The 21,778-nt window shown below is 45.4% G+C and overlaps 2 protein-coding genes across 2 annotated transcripts in view; both read left to right on the top strand.

Annotated features, from left to right (window-relative positions):
• OTOA (otoancorin) overlaps positions 1-13,823 on the top strand; it is a 79,958-nt gene extending 66,135 nt beyond the window's left edge. The window contains exons 19-22 of the mRNA XM_083153218.1: positions 5,275-5,411; positions 6,014-6,111; positions 11,825-12,023; positions 13,480-13,823. Coding sequence (XP_083009344.1) covers positions 5,275-5,411; positions 6,014-6,111; positions 11,825-12,023; positions 13,480-13,589 — 544 coding nt within the window. The 3' untranslated portion in view covers positions 13,590-13,823. The remainder of the gene's footprint in view (positions 1-5,274; positions 5,412-6,013; positions 6,112-11,824; positions 12,024-13,479) is intronic.
• A 3,229-nt stretch (positions 13,824-17,052) lies between these two features.
• On the top strand, positions 17,053-21,496 carry LOC146020245 (uncharacterized). Its single transcript, XM_083153217.1, has 2 exons — positions 17,053-17,784; positions 18,701-21,496. The coding sequence occupies exons 1-2, from the start codon at positions 17,365-17,367 to the stop codon at positions 19,256-19,258; spliced, it is 978 nt and encodes a 325-aa protein (XP_083009343.1). The 5' UTR covers positions 17,053-17,364; the 3' UTR covers positions 19,259-21,496.
• The last annotated feature ends 282 nt before the right edge of the window (positions 21,497-21,778 follow it).

Genomic DNA, 21,778 nt, shown 5'->3' with positions numbered 1-21,778 from the left:
GCCGAATGTATGAACGGTCAGCATCGCTGACCGTTCCGCACGAAGCCTGCTTTGGCTTCGCCAGCATCAGGCTGGCGAAGCCCTATCTAAACAGCAGGGACAGCGCTGTCCCTGCTGTCAGCTGTGGGCTGCGCTGGGGATCTCGCGTGAACAGCGAGATCCCGCGCATGCCCAGTGCGGCCGGCCGGGGGACAGGAGATAGCGCATCAGTATTAACTGATGCGCTATCTGCTGAAAGGGACATCGCCGAAGGGGGGAGTTAACGCTCCCCCGCTTCGGCAGACAAGATGTTAATACATCTTGTCGATGTCCCTTCCTGCTTCGCCTCGCTATTGAGGCGAAGCAGGAAGTATCATAGCGGCGCGATAAGCGCTGCTATGATACATCTGCCCCAGTATATACATTTGATCTGCTAGATTGTATTTGATATAGCGTTGCCTGCAGTCTATTTTTCTATTCGATTTAGACAAAACGGGATTGTGCATCGAAAACATGTCAAAATTGAAGCGTGTGTACACCCCATAACACATCTGGATAAATTCTCTCTTTTTGGGGGGGATTCAATTAGTAATGGTGGATTGCAGTTGACATGGTGTTTAAACACCATTAACGGCTGCCTGATCCGCCTCCTTCTCTGAGGTGGAGAATGCCTGCTTGCCCACTTCGTTTTCAAGATCGGTATTCCGGCATCGGCATCCTTATCCTTTTCGAAGTTCCAGTCCTGGTCTGGGATGCCGGCGTCAGCATATTGATTGTCATGCATATAATGTAAGGATACTGTTTGGAATGTTGCACACCCTCCTATAAATGATATAGATATTAGCAGTGGCCGGGGAGGTGTGACCAGGTAGATGTACAAGTCTTTAGGCCTCGTCCATTATACAGGTCACAGACCTCTGGGGTCTATTACACCTCATGTTACACACAATATCATTACACTCTGTAAGCAACAGAATTTGTGTTCAGCATTAGCAGCTTCTTACAGTAGGTCCTGGTTATCAGTGCCAATAACTATATAACACTATGGGGCTGATTTGGAGTTGGAGCCTTTGCGTCACATTTTGCAGCTCTAAAATGTGTTCACTAAATTAACACAATTGCTGGCATATGCAAATGAGATGTGTGTAGGTGTGAGCCAGCAGTGTGTCACACAGATCATACACAGGCGCGTTCTGTTATTATACAAGGTTTTATTGTACATTGCTATTACATATATAGGTCAATAGTGATATATATCTAGATAGATAACTATGTACAATATTTACAAATATGTATTATATACAAATACCGACCCGCAGTAGTAGAGATGTAAATGTACAGCCTGATTATAATAAAGGCTACAATAAAGAACAGCACATAAGTCATTGGGGTCAATGTCTGAGGACTCCGACTACTGTCCTTCATGCCCAGTGCCAGGCGCACCTTCACCGCTCTCTGGGCCAATACTATCTCCTTCTCCACTGCCACAGAGTCCCTCAGCGGATGCCTCCGGCTCCTCCTCTTCCTCAATGGGGGAGAGCATAGGTGTTAATACTGTATATAAACCTTGAGCCTTCGGCTTCTTTTTGGCTGAACGCTGGTTGGGACAACAGAACATCTCCAACAAACTCTGCCTGGTCTTTGTCAAACAAATTCCGGGCACTCGCAGGTTTAGCGCGCTGCCCACCACGGTCACAGCATTTGCCTAGACAGCGGCCCATCTTCACGGAGAACGTCTTCTTCCATCCAGTTCTCTTGTAGAAATGAGCCCCAAGCCAAACAGCTCAGTGTATGCGGTCAGTAATGCATTGTGATATCATCCCTCTGACATCAGCAGCTGCATCAGTTATATGTGAGCTGGCTTGTTACCCAGAGATTTTAATGAAAATAACTGTCCCCCAATAATTATCACCCAACGCTGACCAATGACAGGATCAGCACCATTACTCAGTGTTGTCTATAATCACTTATCAACAATCAATTATCAATTCTGGATCCAGAATACCCTCTAATCTTCTATTTGGTGCTTGTTCCACAATTTTGGTTCATAAAGGTCACCAGTCCCAGCACCAGAACTTTGCGATTCCTGGACTTGGTTGTGCTCCTTCACGTCCACTGTTTACATATTTGCATTCTTCTTCCCTACCCACTTTAGATTTGCATCACTGTCTATCTCTACTGTAATGAATCAAATGTTCACAGGCCTGATTCCTTTTGTCCTTGTTGTGATAGTCCTTGTGTTTTGTCCGCCATAGGCAGTTGTTGGCCTCATACAGATCAATAAATCCAGACCAGAATTTGGGATCTAATGGCCCAGGCATTTCTGTAAAACGATAAAGAAATTATTTTGATAAAAAGGTTTCTCAAACAAAATAATCAATATTATATCCAAAAATCCAAATTTCAATAGGCCACAATGCCGTATTCTAAAATACATAGTTTATCAATTAGTAACCCCAAAATGCCAAAAACAAAATGCATACAGGCCAAATTTCAAACCGCACAATTCAGAACCCCAAATGCATACAGGCCAAAATGAAAAAAATACATAATGTAAAAGAACAAAATGCATACATTAGCAATAAAGAACCCCAAAATGCAAAAAACCTACATGCATATGGGCCAAACTGAAAGCATACTTTGGCATACGGGTCATATTTAAAGCATACGGGTCATATTTAATGTATACTTTCAAAAATAGTAAGCAAAAAAGGTTCATGTAAAAACGCATACATTTTACAATAGAAACCAAGGGCGAAATGTAATAGGGTGCGGTTTTTTTTTCTAAAGAAAAAAATCGCACCAAATAAAAAAATCTAAATTTTTGCCGCGATTTCGCATATGTAATGAGATGCGAATTCACGGCAAACTCATGAAATGTACTCATGAAAATGTGCACATTTTAAAACATGCAATTTTGAGTAAAAAAAAAAAAAAACGGGAAAAAAAATGCATGGGGTCCCCCCTCCTGAGCATAACCAGCCCCGGGACTTAAACAACACCGGACCGTGATTACAGTGCTGCAGGGCACCCGGAGAAGCGCTGAAGACGTCTGTGAGTATGTTTTCTCTCCACAGGTACCCCAGTGGATTCTACTGGACAAGGGGACCGATCCTCCGTGGCAACATAGGTGAGTATTGTACGAATGGGCTCCGTGTGTAATAAAGTTGTACTGTACGTGTTTTTGTTTATTTATTTAACTATTTGTGCTACTGTGGGACTACAAGTCCCAGCGGGCCCTTTATTGCCCCACATGCTGGGACTTGTGGTTCTCCAAGTCCCTGCATGTGGTGCAGGCTTGCTGGGACTCATAGTTCCACAGCAGTATACAATAGTTTTTCTCTATTTTTTACACAATCATCAGCTCGATGCCCACCACCCAGGGGCATTGAGGACAGCCCCGGGCTTCAGCATGGGCAGGTAAGTTCTGGAGGTGGGGGACCCCTTCTTTGGGGGGGTCCCCACTTCCCCAGGACCCCTGCCCATGCTGACCGGTCAGGGGGTGAATACTTTGGCCGGGTGGACTTGTATAAAAAGTCTCCCCCCGGCTGTGCCATTACCCTGCTGGCTGGTTGGGCCCGGTGCTGGTTCTTGAAATACGGGGGGACCCCTAATCATTTTGTCCCCCGTATTTTGGGAACCAGGACCGGCCCTTGAGCCTGGTGCTGGTGTTATAAAATCCACAGAACCCCGACTTGCTTGTTTCTGTGATTTTATGAAACCAGGACCGGCTCTTTTTTTGGACAGAACCATGCACAGATCACGATGATCTGTGCATGGTTCTGTCAAACTCGCCAGCCAGAACCTGGTCTAATTTTTTTCAGATTTTTGGTAACCTTTACCAAAACTCGCACCCTATTACATGTGCGAGTTAGATGCTTTCCAATGGGAAAACATCTGGATGCGAATTGAAGTGTGACTAAAAATCACCACTTCAATATGTGCGATTTCGCGGCAAAAAGTGCGATTTTCCCTATAAAATATGAGATTTTCGGGAAATGCCCGAAAACGGCATATTTTGCGGAAAAAAACGCAAACCCCCCCCCCCCCCCCGCAACCCATTACATTTCGCCCCAAACGTTGTTAATGCATACATTTAGCAATATTAAAAATACAATGCAAATTGAGCAATTATCTCATATGCATATGTATACCGTGTGCATGCAGGTGATTAGCTACAGATAATGCATATTAATTGTAAATGCAAAGTGGCCGGACTTTGACTGACAGGAAGCTGTCATTTGGGGGAGGAAACCTGACATATCCGGTTGTGGTTTAAAAACGACGACTACTTCTACCCTGTCTCAGTTGTAGATTAGTGGAAGCTTCAGGGTTACTTTCATTTGCACAGATGGCAAAAACTGTTGGATGGTTTGGGAATCGCGGATTGGATTTGCGAGAGGATAGTCATTCAATAGGGAATTTGTGTAAATAGGGCGCTTAGGTGATGATAATGAAAAGAGATCTCATACATACAGAATTTTCCTGTTTGAATCCAGGATCTGATTGTTAATCAATTTTTCTGTTAAAATCCAAAATCTGATTGCTCCCTGATGAGACAAAGAGCCAAAACAAAACCTAGTGCAATTCTGTTGGGCAAAATATAACAATTTATTTGTCTCACAGGACACTTACAAACAAACAGATAAAATAGGCACGTAACCACCGACTGTGGTACTTAATGTCCTTCAATACTGAGGTGTTACCATCCGCAGCAGGTCCCAAGTTGAAATTGAGGGTGGTGAGGGAGAGGGTGCCGGCTCCACTTTCCTTCACGAATACTGTGCTTCTGGTCTTTCTCAGTACAAGGCTCCAATGTCACCAGCCTGATGCATTTCGGACCTTGTTAGTCCTTCGTCAGAGGATAGTCATTAGCAATCCATACACAATTCTCTCGCAATTTAGCAAGGGGAGTTTACTGTCCACATGGCGGCTTTCTCCTTACTGAATCAGGCCCTATAATCCTTCAAAATCCATGGCTGTATCTAGAAGAATTGATGCCATTTTAAAGGAAAAGGGTGGTGACACCAAAGATTGATTTAATTTCAATTTCTCTTCTGTTAATTCACTAATTCACTAATGAACTATTAGCACTTATTTTTACTTTTTACTTTGCATCATTTTTTTCCACACCTGCCTAACCAAATATTGTAACCCCCCAAAAAACACTATAGTACAGGTTCCCACTTCCATGGGTCCCCACTTTTCTGTACTGAACTGGTAAACCTGGTGATTGTGGAGAGAACCACTTACTATCACTAAATAATTCACCATAATGTCTAATACCTTCCTCAGCACCATTATTTCAAGAATTGGATCTCTTCCCTGTAACCTGGACATTTTGCAAGCCTTTAAGAAAAAGACAGAGATGATTTATGGAAAGCCGGAAACGTGGGGCCATTTTATTGTGAATGATGTTGGCTACATTGCAGGTAGGTGAGGTCACTTTTGAGGTAGGTGAGAGCACTTGTGGAGATCACACCTGTACATGGCACTTATACTCACTTGGGTCTTCGCAGAGCTTGCCCAGGACTTGAATCTTAGTGTAAAGGTGCACATACACTAGGGCGATTCACATAAGTTTTTGGGTACTTTTCAGGTCTGATGCAGGGTCCTGTGCACATCCCACCGGAGCCTGAGTGTCACACCAGCTGCAGAAGCAATCTGTTGGATCGCATCCATTGCATGAGATATGTCCTATGTGAAAGGACCCCATACGATGTATCGCATGCAGCTCAATGGGGGAATGGGAAGATATTTCTGGCCAAAAATTATGCTAAGCACCTCAGTTTTGCTCTATGTTAGATTGCAGAGATTATTACAGTTATTATGCTTGCCAGTGTACTATAGAGCAGTGGTTCTCAAACTCGGTCCTCAGAGGAGACCTGCAAAGCATGAACTGTGTGGGGTCCTGAGGACCAACTTTGAGAACCTGTGCTATAGATTGTGCATCTGCAAAACATGTGCAAAATGTGAATTTTATTTTGCAGGTAGTTTTAAATATTCTTGTTAATTATGTTTCTTTCTTTTCAAGCTGGTTTCAGTAAAGAGGATTTCAAGGCACTTGATCCAAGACTAATGCCTTATATCCAGCCAGCAGCTATTAAACTTATACCAGAGGAGACATTTAAGGTAATGATTTAAAAAGTGATTTCTTTTTAATTCATGAAGTAGATGTTTAATATGGAATTTAGCTATAATGTACTACAGTGCCAGATTAAGGTCCACATGAGCCTGGAGCTGAAATTTACAAAAGGCCTAAACACCATACTGTAAAGGAACATTGCACGCTGCTTTTACCCATAATAATCCCCATGGTAGCAGTGCCACTTATACATATAATAAATGCCCACTATAGCAGTGCCACTTATATACATATTAAATGTCCATGATAGAAGAACCACTTATATACATAATACACATTACACACATATCTCCACATATACACAGTACACGACAACATAACATATATATATACTGGTCACGGGGTACTGGTCACAGCTTTGAAAAATAAAAACTTTCTTCAAAAGAACTACTTATGAAGTGTATCTAATTATTTTATTATATATTTATACTGTTTTAATTTTTACTGTATGGACATTACAAACAAAGGGAGCTGAAGACACTATTGTTTGTGTGTTTGAGGTATTTACAGTCCCAGCTAGTAGGGGATTGAGTGTCAACAGCGACCAACATATGTTTTATATTATAATAGCGCAATTTTAGAGATTTTGTGTCATATATATATATATATATATATATATACTACCCGGAAGTGACGTCATGCGCTCCACACGCTGGAGCGCATTTCAGCGGTGGGAGTGATCACTCCCCTATAAAAGCAGGGCCCCAGGCAGCGCTAGTCTGTCCCTGTTACACATGATCTTTTGATGCTGGTGTTGTTTTTTGTTGCTGCTGCCTTGATAATGGTCCTTAGGGACCGAAACGTCGGCAGACCTTACCTGTGAATAAACCAGTGGGACTGTGACCCTGAGTACTATGCTGCAAAAAGTCTGGTGAGTGCTGTTTTCCTCAATTGGGGAGTGTGTATATATATATATATATATATATATATATATATATACACACATACATACATACATGCATGAATACATACATACATACATACAAAGACCACCACCACATATGTACACACATTCAATACACACAAACGGGGGTGGGTAAAAGCCAGAAACATAGTACATGCATTGAAAAAGCCGGAAACCATGTAAATTGTAGTGGGTATGGATCATTGGATAGACAGCAAGCAGGTCGACACCGCTAGGTCAACATGACTGAAGGTCGACATGCAGGAATGTTGACATGACTGAAGGTCGACGTAGGTCAGGTCGACATGTCATTAGGTCGATACAAGCATTAAACCATGTAACGTGTATTAGAAAAAGCTGTAAATCCTAGTTAATATATTGAAATAGCCAAACACCATGTAATGTGTATTAGAATAACTGTTAATCAGAGCAAATGATTTGAAAAAGCCAGAAACATAGTAAATGTATTGAAAAAGCATATGCATGTGCAATCTATGGTAAATGGGCCCTATTGTATTGAGCAGCAGCAGGCTTCTTGTATATGGCTAGAGAAAAACAAATATGTTTATTGTATAGGGTCACGAACCTATGTCAGCTAATTTGCAAAAATATTATCAAAATCCTACTGTAAGGTAAGGTCCCTGCCTTTTCCGGCTTTTTCAATGCATGTACTATGATTTCCGGCTTTTTCAATGCATGTACTATGATTTCCGGCTTTTTCAATGCATGTACAGGTCGGGCATCCCGTATCCGAATTATTCCAAAAACCGTGTTTTTTTGGAATAATTCAAAATTTTTTTTCCCCCTAACCCTTTTTTAATACTTACCAAGTCCTCCGGCGTCCAGGGCAGGCCTTCAGCATCCTCTCCGGCGTCTCCAGCGGTCCCAGGAGTGCTTTGCACGAGTGCGCCGGTGACATCACCGGCGCGCCTGGGAACTTGCGCAAAGCACTCCTGGGACCGCTGGAGACGGTGCTGGTGGCCTGCCGTGGACGCCGGAGGACTCCATGGACGCCGAGGGACCATCGGGGACCCACCAGGGGCAGGTAAGTATGGCAAAAAAAAAAATAAGCCAAAAAACGGAATTTTTCCTTATCCGGAATGCTCGTGGTCCCGAGCATTTCGGATAAGGGATACTCAATCTGTACTATGATTTCCGGCTTTTCTAATACACTTTACATGGTTTCCGGCTTTTGCAATGCATTTACTATGATTTCCGGCCATTTCAATACATTTACTATGATTTCGAGCTTTTTCAATACATTTACTATGATTTCCAGCTTTTCCTAATACACTTTACATAGTTTCCGGCTTTTTCAATGCATTTGCTATGATTTCCGGCTTTTCTACATGGTTTCTGGCTTTTTCAATGCCCTTTTACCCTTTTCCCACACAAACCACATATACAGACAGTACAGTACACACTACACACACACAGTACACACAAACCACCACATATACACAAACAGCACACATACATAAAGTACACACACACATACACACCACAAACAGTATACACATTACACATACATCACACCACAACATAACATGCACACACATACTCAGTACACACACATTAAACACATATGCACACTTACACATCACCACATGAACACACACAGTACACTTACACATCACCACATGAACACACACAGTACACTTACACTAGTCCACTAGTCAATGCTACTCATCAAGTAGCCATCATGGAACACATTATTAGTACCAGGCTTCCTGCAGCAGCAGCTCCTCCTGAGGTCTGGGGGCGGAGCTTGTGACTATGAGTGGCACTGGCAGACCAGGCTCAGGACCCCGGAGAGGAAAAGGGAGCAGAAGGGACTGGGAGGGCAGGCCACCACACTGCCTGCACGGTTCTGCAGTGAAACTCATCTAAGGTGAGAGTGCTGGAGCCAGAGGAGAGAGGACAGCACTGGCAGACAGTCTGTGACAGGAAAAAGTTTGGTACTCTTTACCTAGAACGGCGCCCATCGCGGTGATCGCGGCATCGCGGGCAGTACATAAACGGCCGCGACGCGATGCCCGCGATCACCGCGATTTTCCCATAGGGAACAATGTTAAAAAGCCTGATTGACCGCGATTTTGCATTCAATGCCTCAATGCCCGCGATTTTCCCATAGGAATCAATGTTAAATGGGCTACAGAGCCCAAATAGGCACAATTAAACCTTAAATGTCCCCCCAATTTTTGTACGCCACCCCACGATCCACGCCAACCCGAAGCGTGGCGAGCGCAGCGAGCCCGCGAGGGGCGGCGGTACGCGTCCTCCGACCTTTTCATGCCCTACTATCCACGTCGGCGTGGAGTTGAGAATAGAATAGTGTGGCGAGCGTAGCGAGCCACCGAGCCCGAAGCGTGGCGAGCGCAGCGAGCCCCGCGAGGGGACGCGGATACCTTCACAGGTAAACGCGTCCCCTCGCGGGCTTCACAGGTGTCCGCTTTTCGCCACGGATACCTGTGAAGCCCGCGAGGGGACGCGTATAACTGTGAAGGTATCCGCGTCCCCTCGCGGGGCTCGCTGCGCTCGCCACGCTTCGGGCTCGGTGGCTCGCTGCGCTCGCCACACTATTCTATTCTCATATCCGACGTGGATAGTAGGGCATGAAAAGGTCGGAGGACGCGTACCGCCGGGTTGGCGTGGATCGTGGGGTGGCGTACAAAAATTGGGGTGACATTTAAGGGTTAATTCTGCCTATTTGGGCTCTGTAGCCCATTTAACATTGATTCCTATGTGAAAATCGCGGGCATTGAGGCATTTTAAAGTAAAATCGCGGTCAATCAGGCTTTTTAACATTGTTCCCTATGGGAAAATCGCGGTCATCGCGGGTACACGATTTTTATGTACCCGCGATTTACCCGCGATGCCCGCGATTTTTTACCCCCGACGCCCGCGATTCTAATCGCGGGCGCCGTTCTAGGTAAAGAGTACCAAAAGTTTTTTTTTCCCCGTCAAAGCTGTCAGTGTCCTGTGGGCCTATTTAAAATGGGAGGCCTGGAGTTGCAGCTCCATCTGTCCCATTGTTAATCTGCCCAATATGCACAGCGGGAAAATTTGTTTTTGAAGGGATTACACCTTTTTTTCCTATTTTTAAGGCACATTTCTCAGTTTCCTGTTCCAAGATGTGTCTTAAGCCACATAGGTGCCTAAATTATGAACTATGAATACCACATAATACCTTGGTTTTTCCTCGTACTATGTACCATGTATAGTCCTGCGTCCTCAATAGGTGCATCGTGGAAAGTGTGTAAGTATTCTCAGGCTTTATACGCACCACTTTATCCCCTCACTGGGGGGCAGATTTATTAAGCTTGGAGAAGAGATAAACTGGAGATAAAGCGGAGAAAAGGTAAAAGGAGATAAAGCACAGCCAATCAGCTGTGTTTGAAAAAGACAGTTGGGAGTTGATTGGCTGTGCTTTATCTCCTTTTACCTTTTCTCCGCTTTATCTCCAGTTTATCTATTCTCCAAGCTTAATAAATCTGCCCCTGAGACACTGTTCACTCTCCATTCTTGCAGTAAGCAGACAATGGGACATTCAGACTGTATAGTCTTGAGCATACTACAGTATATACAGTATACTATATATAATAAGCGATATTGTTCAGTTTGGCACTTCTTAGTGATATGGTTAATTATATTGCCCCATTTGTACACCTCCAAAGACGCATGTTGCGCGCTCCTGTGGGTCGCTAATGGCTGCCCCAGCATCTGTGCATGTACAGATGAGGGAGAGCATCGTTATCTAGGGTCCTACTGCCATTGCTCCTCCCCACTAGCATGGCTCAGTGTGTATGCAGTTGCCGTTGGCGACACTCTGCCGAGTCCCTTTGGCTGCCGATATTGGTGGTGAGGATGTACAGGGCACATGTTTAATGGTACTGTATGTAATATAAAGATGGTTAATCAAAATGTTGACATTCAGAATGTTAATATAAAACAGGTGTGTCGGCTGCGCTTCAGAAACAAAGTCCAAATAAGTCCAGCAAATACCCTTAACTAAGGGAATAAAGAGTCACCAAAATCCAAGTTGTAACAGACTGCAGCTCCCTTTTTGGCAGCAACCAACATCCAGGGTCAGGATGAACAAATCTAGAAAATATTAAGAACAAAGGGGCGCTCCATGGTGCATATAAAAGATAAAAGCAGATGCTCGTACCGTTAAGAACAACACTGTGGGCTGGCTACCACATGATATATAGATAAATACCCGGGGCACACTGCTCCACTGTACACTCCTTAATCACCGGATCCAAGGGAACCACACACGCTGGTTTGCGTAGGCAGATCTCAGAAGCCGAGAGCCACGGAGGATGCGGACCAGAGAGAGTACCGGGTCGCAGGCAGGCAACGGGTATCACAGGCCAGGCGCTAACGCGTTTCGTCATAATGTTAACACCACAATTCTGACATTGTTAAATTCCCATCAAACAAAATGTCAATTTTCTCAGAATGTAGAAATTGTGACATTCTCAGAATATTGACATTTGGGTTAGACTGTGTGTAGGAGAGCTAGGCTGCAGGTAGAGGTTAGGGTTAGGTCGTTTATGTAGAGTTAGGGGTAGGGATTAGGGTAATTCTGAAATGCTGGCATCATGACAATAATCTGAGCCATCCATTTATTCCATTATCAAGTGCAGCTCTCTAACACCTGTTCTCTTCTAGCTGTGTCTTCCTTACATATACAGTCAAAGCTGCAATGGAATGAGATAATGATTGCTTACAGTGCATAGCATTAAGTGATGAAATAAAGGAACACTGACCAAATTGTTTACTTTTCAAAGGAGCTGTCGCCAGAGCAGATTACAAACCTTGGACCTGAAAATGGAGCCATGGTTACAGAATCGCAGCGTGCACTGCTGGACACCGTGCAGTTGCAGAGCCTAAATTGGGCACTAGAGGGCATTATGACCAACAGTACAAAACCAGAACTATTCACCACAAGCACCACGCCGATAGCTACCCCTTCACCTGTGTCACAGAGTAAGTACAGAAGCAGCATACAGTGCCCTCACCTATTGACTGCATGCTATATATAAACAGTTGCTAGAAATGAGTAATAATTAGGAAGGCCAATCCCAGACTATTTTTAATCCTGGGATTGGCCTCCTGACAATGCGCCGCACTGGAAGCAATCCTTCAGTGGGTGGGTGGGGACAGTGGGCACGGTGGTGGGGGCGCTCAGGTGCATGGCTGCACTGCGTGACCTCTAACATCATACTGTGTAGCCGTGCATTAAAATACTTTGCCGGGGAATTCAACTGTTGGTGGTGTGCTGATGTCCAGCTGCGCACATATCTGCTCAACTCAACTGGCCAATATGTGCACAGCCAGACATCAACACACCACCAGCAGTGGTCGACAGCCATCTTGTCTGCACATCATTCCTGACCTCCCGCCCACACAGAACCGCAGCCTAATCCTAACACTGCCAGCGGTGCTATACCACTGGCATCCTCAGACTGTTGACATTCCACATGGAGATAGTTCAGATGTCGACATTGTGAACATGTCGTTATTCTGAGGATATCAACATGGGGCCTGTCAACTATGTGAACCATGTTGGCAATGTGGTGTAGACATTATGAATGTTGACACGGTTAATATCTACCATCTAACTGGCTACCACTTAGATACTGTGAATTCAGCATTGCAAGTTTCCTGCCCACCATTTGGAGTGCAAGGCAAAACTTGATATGTAGATTGATTCAATACGCCATTTCCAAATGGCAATTCACATCCATCGCACTGAATAGAATTTACCCCTTTGTAGCCACCACTGTATCATCTATATACAGGTCTAGTGTCTGATCAGTGGCATAACTATAGCCCCGCGGTGGCGGGGAGGCGCTTAGAAAGTGAGGGCGCTGGAGGGGCTGCGGGGTTAGTGTTACCCGCTGCTGTCTGCCCGGGACCTGCCGCCGGCGCATCAGTCTGCGGTCCTGGCTCTCCCTGCTCTCCTGGCTCCTGCTGCCAATAAAAAATGTGACATTCACAAAATGGCTGCCCCCATACTGCTGTATGGGGGCAGCCATTTTCTGAGTGTCACTTTTCATTAGCAGGAGCCGGGACTGCAGACAGATGCAGCAGGTACCGGCATTATGCGGAGGGGTAAGGGGGTTAGCGGGGGCGCTGCCAAAATTTGCGGCAGGGGGGAGCATATTTAATAATTACGCCACTGTGTCTGATTGTGTGTCTTCGAAACATTACCATCTGTTGGCAGCGAGTAAAACTACATATTTTTCTCTCTCACATATGCACAAACACAGAGGCAATCTCAAGGTAGCAGACTAACAATCGAAGCATTGGCTTTGAGTGGGCTTACTAGTTATTGTATAATTCTCCAATCAAAAGTATAGAAAGCAAAACATCTAAGTGTATTGAGAAAGCTGTAGAAAACAGATACAGATTTATTTTGTTTGTTTTTCCTTCTCTACAGGTGCCTCACTGACCACTGATTACTGCATTATCTGCTTTTGTCTGTCACTTGCACTATCCATGAGCAGTTGGTCTATTGTACCTTATACCTCTCCTGTAACAGGTATTTAGTGCCAATCCTGAAATTATCCAACGTCAACTGCCCTGCATGGTTCCTCTATATGTGACCAATAATGAATAACCGCTATGGACAGGAAAAAGTTACAATTGATCTTGCTTAAATTTGGCATATGTCGGTATTCACCCACATTGGGTTTTGTCAAAAGAAATATATGACACTGAAGTTGTGGCCATTTTTTAAAGAATGTTTTAAAAAAACTTTTTTAACAATAACGGAACATTAATAAAAACAGAAAAAAATGCAAATATTGCAAATGCATAATATCTCAGAAATGTTAAATTAATAAACTGTGACTAAATGGCATCTATTTATAGTCCTACCATTTTGCAATGTAATGGGTACAAATACATTTATTTTGTTGAATGCAAGGCAATTACTGGCTACATTTGCTTGTAGCCCACATATACTGGACAGCTGTATTTTATTCCCAAAAATATAGATTTGAGGCTGGGACTCATCCCTCCCAAATCTAGTATGCCCACACTATTCAGCAACTAAAGAACTGATAAGTCTATGATCACCATAATTATTCAGATATGCTGGATGATTTTTATTCTCCAATAGGTACGATAATTAGTTGGCCCAACATTTCCTCTGTTCCTCCACAGCAGAGGAACTGGGAAATGTTTTCACTCCAGGGCAGTGACAAGCTGATGGGTTTCAGCTTGTCAGATAACAAGTGTGTTGACCAGACAGGCATTGTATCTCACAGTATATGCCTAGCATACATATCTGAACATTTTAAATCTGTCCCAGCTGCAGTGGTTTGTCCTGGTGCAAAGTTACTTAAATTAATTTGATTTGTTCCCAACTGACAATGAGCCCCAAAACCTGATAGTATAGTGAGGCTGGGGCCACACATAGGGGTACAGTGTGTCCCATTCAGCAAGACCCGCTTGGTAGGATGGAGACTGTATACAGTTTCTCTGCTGCAAGCCTCAAAAATGTGGCAGGCCACAGCCACCGTATCCAACCGCAGCATGCTGAGTTTGGACAGGATGGCAGTACAACCGGTTTTCAAGGAGAACACATACAGTACATTTGAATGTATCTGTTAACACCTGTACTTATGTATTAGCAGGGCGCTCAATTAGCATACATACGGCACCGTAGGGAAATCGCATGGTATGCGATTTTTTGCATGCGATGCGATTTTCCTATGTAATTTAACTCTCTGTGTAATTTAACTCTCTGTCCTTGGGCGGTGCGATGCCATTTAATGTACTATACACTTGTATGATATATAATGGGATTTAGGCACCCCCCCCCCCCACACTATTCACGCAACCCTGAAGCATGGCGAGTGCAGTGGATTGCGTCCTCCCAACCTTTTCACAACCCTACTAAGCCCAAAGCGTGGCGAGCGGACGTGATATACATTTAACGTAATCCGCACCCCCTCGCCACGCTTCGGGCTCGGTGGCTTGCTGCGCTCGCCACACTATTTAAAATCAATTCCACGCCGACGTGGATAGTGGGGGTATGAAAAAGTTGAGAGGACGCGTTCCGCCGCCCCCCTCGCCACGCTTCAGGGTGGCGTGGATAGTGGGGGGGGGAACTGCGGTACCGCTATGTGTGGCCCCAGCCTAAATTGTTAGAAAGGTCCGATTCAGACCTGTTCGCACAGGATTACTGACAGGGATTGGGCGTGTGGAGGTGTGCCGAAAGAAGCACTGTTAGTGTCAGTGGAAATGCAGCTGTGCTAGGGGAGGGAAGATGATGTCATCAGCTGCCCGGAAGTGCCTGTATTACACGCAGCCACCAAGTAAGTCCTAGGTTACGTGATGGCTGTGTAGACCAGTGTCCTGGATTTCTAATTGTTCTCATTGCCGCCCCTGCAATATCCTGGGTTTTTGGCAGGGCACAGATCATCTCAGCTCACAAACCCCCTTCACACTGCATTTTGGACTCTGGAAATTCCCGGGTCTGCCCCGTTCACACTGGTTCCCAGGTCTGCCCTGCCAACAAGTGTGAGGAGTCTAAGAGCAGCTTTTATTGGCTGTTGAAAGAGCAGCTATGCTTGTCCATACAGGCACCACCACTACTCCTCTGGTTGAGATCAGACATCACATTAATGGTGAAAACAATCACTGTCAGGCCATGGTTGGTTGTTACCATTGATGGCTGAAGGCCACCCCTATTCTAACACTAACATGTATCTAATGGGCAGCAGCGTTGTTGGTGTCGCTCCTATTTACTGTTTTCTTTTTTTATGGGAGCATGTAACTAATGTAAAGTACATGTAACCCTCCTTTATAGGAATGTAGATTACTCTAATGTCTGACTGTGCCTCCACCCCAAGCTTTGGTGGTATATAGATATTTTTATATTTCAATAGGGCGGGCTTGGGGAAACGCCCTTTAAATTATCCAGTTACCAATAAATCTAGTTACCTAACAATAATATTATGAATGTGTACATAGGCAATTCCACAAAGCACAAATAGGTGAAACAATGGCATAAATAACCCAAACACAGTTTTATTTGACTGGAACTGAAGAATGATAGTCAAGCTCTGTCAGACTTCTTGGATGCCTCCTTTAAATACTAAGGCCCCATACACACCAGAAAGATTCATGCAAGATTAGGGTACAATTCGTCGTTCGTAACGACGGTTGTGCATGAATCTTATCACTATCGTTTGTTTTTTACTCACGATTGTGGTCGTTAACGATTGGATGCGCGCTCCCGTCAGCTCGTATGTCGCATTGGCGGTTTTGCCTCCTGCAGCAGAATCAGCCGATCCGACCGCAGATTGTGTGTTGATCATATGCACATCGTTAGCACATTGAGTGTGCTTCCGTCGTCGCGACCATCCATCCGATCCGTGTTTTCGCGCGAGTTCCTGGACACTCCTACCGCAGCCATATTGCCCCGTGGATGCAGCAGCGAAGGAGCACACGGCGTCTTCTACTGCGCGCACCTGACAGCAGGTAAGCAGGCCACCGCTGACCTCAACACCCCACCTGGGTCCCCGCTGCCCATACCAGGCCACCGCTGAACTCAACACCCCACCTGGGTCCCCGCTGCCCATACCAGGCCACCTCTGACCTCAACACCCCACCTGGGTCCCCGCTGCCCATACCAGGCCACCGCTGACCTCAACACCCCACCTGGGTCCCCGCTGCCCATACCAGGCCACCGCTGAACTCAACACCCCACCTGGGTCCCCGCTGCCCATACCAGGCCACCTCTGACCTCAACACCCCACCTGGGTCCCCGCTGCCCATACCAGGCCACCGCTGACCTCAACACCCCACCTGGGTCCCCGCTGCCCATACCAGGCCACCGCTGAACTCAACACCCCACCTGGGTCCCCGCTGCCCATACCAGGCCACCTCTGACCTCAACACCCCACCTGGGTCCCCGCTGCCCATACCAGGCCACCGCTGACCTCAACACCCCACCTGGGTCCCCGCTGCCCATACCAGGCCACCGCTGAACTCAACACCCCACCTGGGTCCCCGCTGCCCACTAATAAAGGTGGCCAGATGTATTATGCCAGCCCAGCCGCCAATCTTCCCCTGCGGCCTACCTACCAAATATTATGCCACCACCACTAAATGTAATGTAAAGATGATAAATGTATAGAAATATGATTTATTAAAATTTCTTAAATGTATAAAAACAAAACATTTATTTTTATTAATTATATACAGTTTAATGAAACATTTAATTTTAACTACTATTTATATTAACCAAACTATTGACATTTGAAAAATATGTACATAGACTATTGTCAAATTTTTTTTTTTTTTGGCAGGAATGTCCCAGGCACTGGCCAAAGAACAGGAGTTTGTGGAGGCATTCATAGAGAAATACCGCGAACTTGAATGCCTCTGGAAGACAAAGTCGAAAGACTATAGCAATAAAATCAAAAGAGCTCAAGCGCTGCAAGATCTCCTTGAATTTAGCAAGAGCTACAACCCAGAGGCTGATACGGAATGGGTCCGTAAAAAGATCCAGAATTTGCGGACTGTGTTTCTTAAGGAACATAAAAAAATACAGTCTTCCAAAAGGTCCGGTGCTGGTGCAGGAGAGGTGTATGAGACGTCGCTGTGGTATTACCACTTGCTGACCTTCACACTCAGCCAGGAGGTGCCAAGGCGAGGGCTCTGCATGATGGTGGAAGGCGAGGCGGATGACGTGACAGCGGCCATGGATGAAAGTTCCCAGCCGTTATCAGTAAGTACTGGTCCAATGTGTATATCACCCCTTTGCCCCATTTCTTTCTTTCAATCATTTTTTTGTTCCTTTATCCAAAAAGATTTTAAATGTGGTCTTCCTGCCAGGGGACAGCACCAACACCATTGAAATATGCCTTATATTGGTCCCTGACCTGTTTGGCTCGTGCTGTCCCCCGGTACTGCTGGGCCGGCATCTCCAGGGACACAATTGGGGCAACCTCCCTGGGATCATCTGGGTCCTCCGGCGGTGCTGGTCCTGCCGGGCGATGTGCCCTTTCTTTGCGGCGAAGTAAATTGTGCAGGACGCAGCACGCCATGACGGCCCAGTCAATTTTATCCAGCCGGAGGTTGATGGCTGTGTGGAAAATGCGGAATCTGCTGGCCATTATCCCGAATGCACTTTCCACAAGCCGGCGTGCCCTGGAGAGCCTGTAGTTGAACACCCGTTTGTCGTGGTCCAGTACACGCTTGGCATAGGGCTTCATGATGTGTTCATGAAGCCCAAATGCCTCGTCCGCAACAAATACAAAGTTCAGCCCATGCTTGGTTTGTTGAGCTGTGGGCAAGTGCATGGTGTTGGAGGCGAGCCTGTGGTAGAACTTGGTGTCCTTCAAAGTTCCACCATCTGAGGCCCGACCATTCCTGCCGACATCCACAAAGAGGAACTCGTAGTTCGCATTGACCACAGCCATCAGCACAATACTGAAGTACCCCTTGTAGTTGAAGTAGTACGAACCGCTGTGGGGTGGCTGATTGATCCGGACGTGTTTCCCATCGATGGCTCCTCCACAATTAGGAAAGTTCCACGCCTCATCAAATTCAGCAGCGATGTTTTGCCACTCCTGAACGGTGTTGGGGAACTGAAAAAAAGAGAAGGTGATGTTAACTAATTGTTGTTGTTTTCTTTTCCACAGACAACAAGTACAGAGATAGAGGTGGTCCACACCTCAACCCCTAATCCAACCCCAGAGCCACAAGACTCATCGGGAACAATCTATGGAGTTCCGGAAACCCCCACCCCGCCTCAACTATTTGGCAAAAAGAAAAAACGCAGAACCAAGGCAGTTCCTGAACAAGAACCCGATGATATTCTGGTTCGAGCCGAACAGGTGCTGCGTAGGCCATCTGATGAGTTTGACACCTTTGGAAAGTACATGGCTGATGGCTTACGGAAGCTACATCCGGACCAACAGATGGCGTTCGAACGCGTCACAAGCGAACTCCTGTTTATGGGCCGACAGGGCCGCCTGTCAATCAAAACCACACTGATGGGGCTTCTTCCATTGCACCAGACGCTGCAACAGATGCCTGCCGTACCCTCACCAGCCATTGCATCATTGCCTTTAAACACCCCGCCCATTAGACAATCCTGTACCCAACCTCAGACCCCACCCCGGTACAGTCACATGTATACAACATTGTTGGGAGACAGCACGAACCTGGATGATACACCGGTTTTGCAAGATTTATGACCGCATCCCATAGAATTATTTCGCAGTTGGCATGGAGTAGTATGTAACACGGTGCTTGTGGCGGAGATAATGGCCATGCTGACTTGTTGCATACTTGTAGAACAATGGGGCCGGGACCATTGTATATGCAGTATGCAACAGGTAATCATGAGTCCCTTTCTTTATCTGCGCTACAAGCGCCGTCTCTCTACTGCTCCATACTGCAAGGCAATGAGGCACTGGTTTGGTTTTAAGTTAAAATAATTTTAGTAGTTATGGCACTTTGCCTATGTTTTATATGCTATGTGTGTTCTTTCTATAGGTCCATGCTTGGAGCAGTATGGCACATGGTGCATGTTGTGCAGACAATGAAAGGACCTTCATGCTACAGTGGCGCAGAGTGCAGAGCAATGGGGCCGGGACCACTACTTCTGCACTATGCGCCATGGATGCATGAGGGTGCTTTTGTTGTCCGCGCTACATGCGTCGTCTGCCATACTGTCCCTTGCCGCATGGCAATGAAGCATTTGAAATGCCTTGTTATTTTTAGGGCACTTTGCCTATGTTTTATATGCTATGTGTGTTCTTTCTATAGGTCCATGCTTGGAGCAGTATGGCACATGGTGCATGTTGTGCAGACAATGAAAGGACCTTCATGCTACAGTGGCGCAGAGTGCAGAGCAATGGGGCCGGGACCACTACTTCTGCACTATGCGCCATGGATGCATGAGGGTGCTTTTGTTGTCCGCGCTACATGCGTCGTCTGCCATGCTGCCCCCTTGCTGCATTCCAGTCAATTAATATAATGTTCTTGCAATATTTAAATAAACAACATTACTATATAAGCATTTAGGATAACAATATTTAAATCAACACAAAGCACTTTTAAAAATTATGTGTACTCAATGTGCTGTATGACACATGGTACTTGTGGTACAGACAAAGGACATGGCCACGTGGCACATAGTGCATATCAATGGTGCCAGGACTATTGCATCTGCACTATGCATCACGTGAGGTGGAGGGGACATGCATTATCTGCACAAGCACCATGTGTCATACTGAGATCTACCTCATGTCCGAACAAAGACAATACATTTGCTTTATATTTTTGATATTTGCATAACTTTTTTGGCAATTTTTATATTTATACTGTAAAAAAAAAAAAAAATTATCAGTATTTGTGAAACTCACAGTTCCATTATTTAAATAAAAAACGTTATCTTTTCACTACAAGTGTGTGGTATATTTTTCCTTACCTTGCAATACTGATGCTGCAGGACCTTCACGATGGCTTTACAGGTCTCCGGGATGATGAGTCCCAACGCTTGCGGGGAGATGATGGATCCAAACTTGAGGTCCGCCAGCGATCGTCCTGTAGCCAGAAACCTGAGGGTTACCACCAGCCGGTCCTCAGCAGGGATAGCCATCCGGTACTTGGTATCCTGCTTCTGGATGTGGGGGGTGACCAGACGCAGCAGCTCCTGGAAGGTCTCATCGTCCATGCGAAGGAAATTGCGATAATCCTGGGGATTATTCTCGCGAATCTCCATCAGCAGGGGCATATGAGACCGCGCTTGTCGTCCCAGGAGCCACTGCTTGGTCCAGCAGGATCGAGCCTTCCTACGCTGGGCCCTCATCCTCCTCACCCTGAGCACAACGTAGGAAAGCAGGAAATCTTGCTGGAACGAATCCATAATTCAAAAAAGCAAAATGGGGGAAAAAAACACACTTTGTTCAGCAATGCAAAAACAAAGCAGCCAAAAATAGCAATGTGCAGCGTTCTGCAGGAATGCAAAAACAAAGCAGCCAAAAATAGCAATGTGCAGCATTCAGAAGGAATGCAAAAACAAAGCAGACAAAAATAGCAATGTGCTGCGTTCAGCAGGTATACACCAAGCCTCACTAGTCACAAAGCAGAAATGAGGTCCTGCAAAATGGCTCCTAGTCTTGTTACCCTCCTCTGCTAGCCCAGCCCATAATTCTTTGTGTTCTTTTGTCCCCACCTTGTCTCCCCTCTGGTAGCCCGGCCCTTTATTTACATTCCAAAAACGACCGTGACCAGTGCACTCACGATGCACTCACGATCCGCACATCCGACTGTCGTACGACCATCATGTGCGATGTCGTATCGTGAGTACATCGTTAGTAAATCGTATGGAACATAGAACACGATCGTTAGCACATCGTTAAAAGGCCACGGGAGAGCGCCGCAGGAAAGTGCACACAAAATCGTTAGACGATCGTTAGACGATCCTGATCTTTCTGGTGTGTATGGGGCCTTAGATTATACACTCCTACCTTAGTTGGCTACAACCAATAATACATTGTATTACATGCACAAGAGAAATGATACTTCAAACGTTTGCACACATTTTATATCAACAATGAAGCCTTATACAGTAGTAATGAACTATAAATTATTATTGCGCAATAATATGGGTTTTTTTCCTGTGTACACTAGTTAGTCAAAGAGAAAAAAAAACCTAAGCTTTGGTTTATTTTGTAGAGTTCCAAAGGGAGTAGGTCCTGAAGTTCCTT

Source organism: Crinia signifera, chromosome 7 (genome assembly GCF_055691185.1).
Source record: "Crinia signifera chromosome 7, ASM5569118v1, whole genome shotgun sequence".
NCBI classification, from domain to species: Eukaryota; Metazoa; Chordata; class Amphibia; order Anura; family Myobatrachidae; genus Crinia; species Crinia signifera.
This window is presented reverse-complemented; position numbering and strand designations above follow the sequence as displayed.

What these genes read in the sequence shown, in the direction of transcription:
- LOC146020245 (XM_083153217.1), top strand. Translation starts at nt 17,365, where the DNA reads ATGTCCCAGGCACTGGCCAAAGAACAGGAGTTTGTGGAGGCATTCATA. An exon ending in AAAGTTCCCAGCCGTTATCA is followed by an intron (nt 17,785 to 18,700) that starts GTAAGTACTGGT and finishes TCTTTTCCACAG; the next exon opens with ACAACAAGTACAGAGATAGA.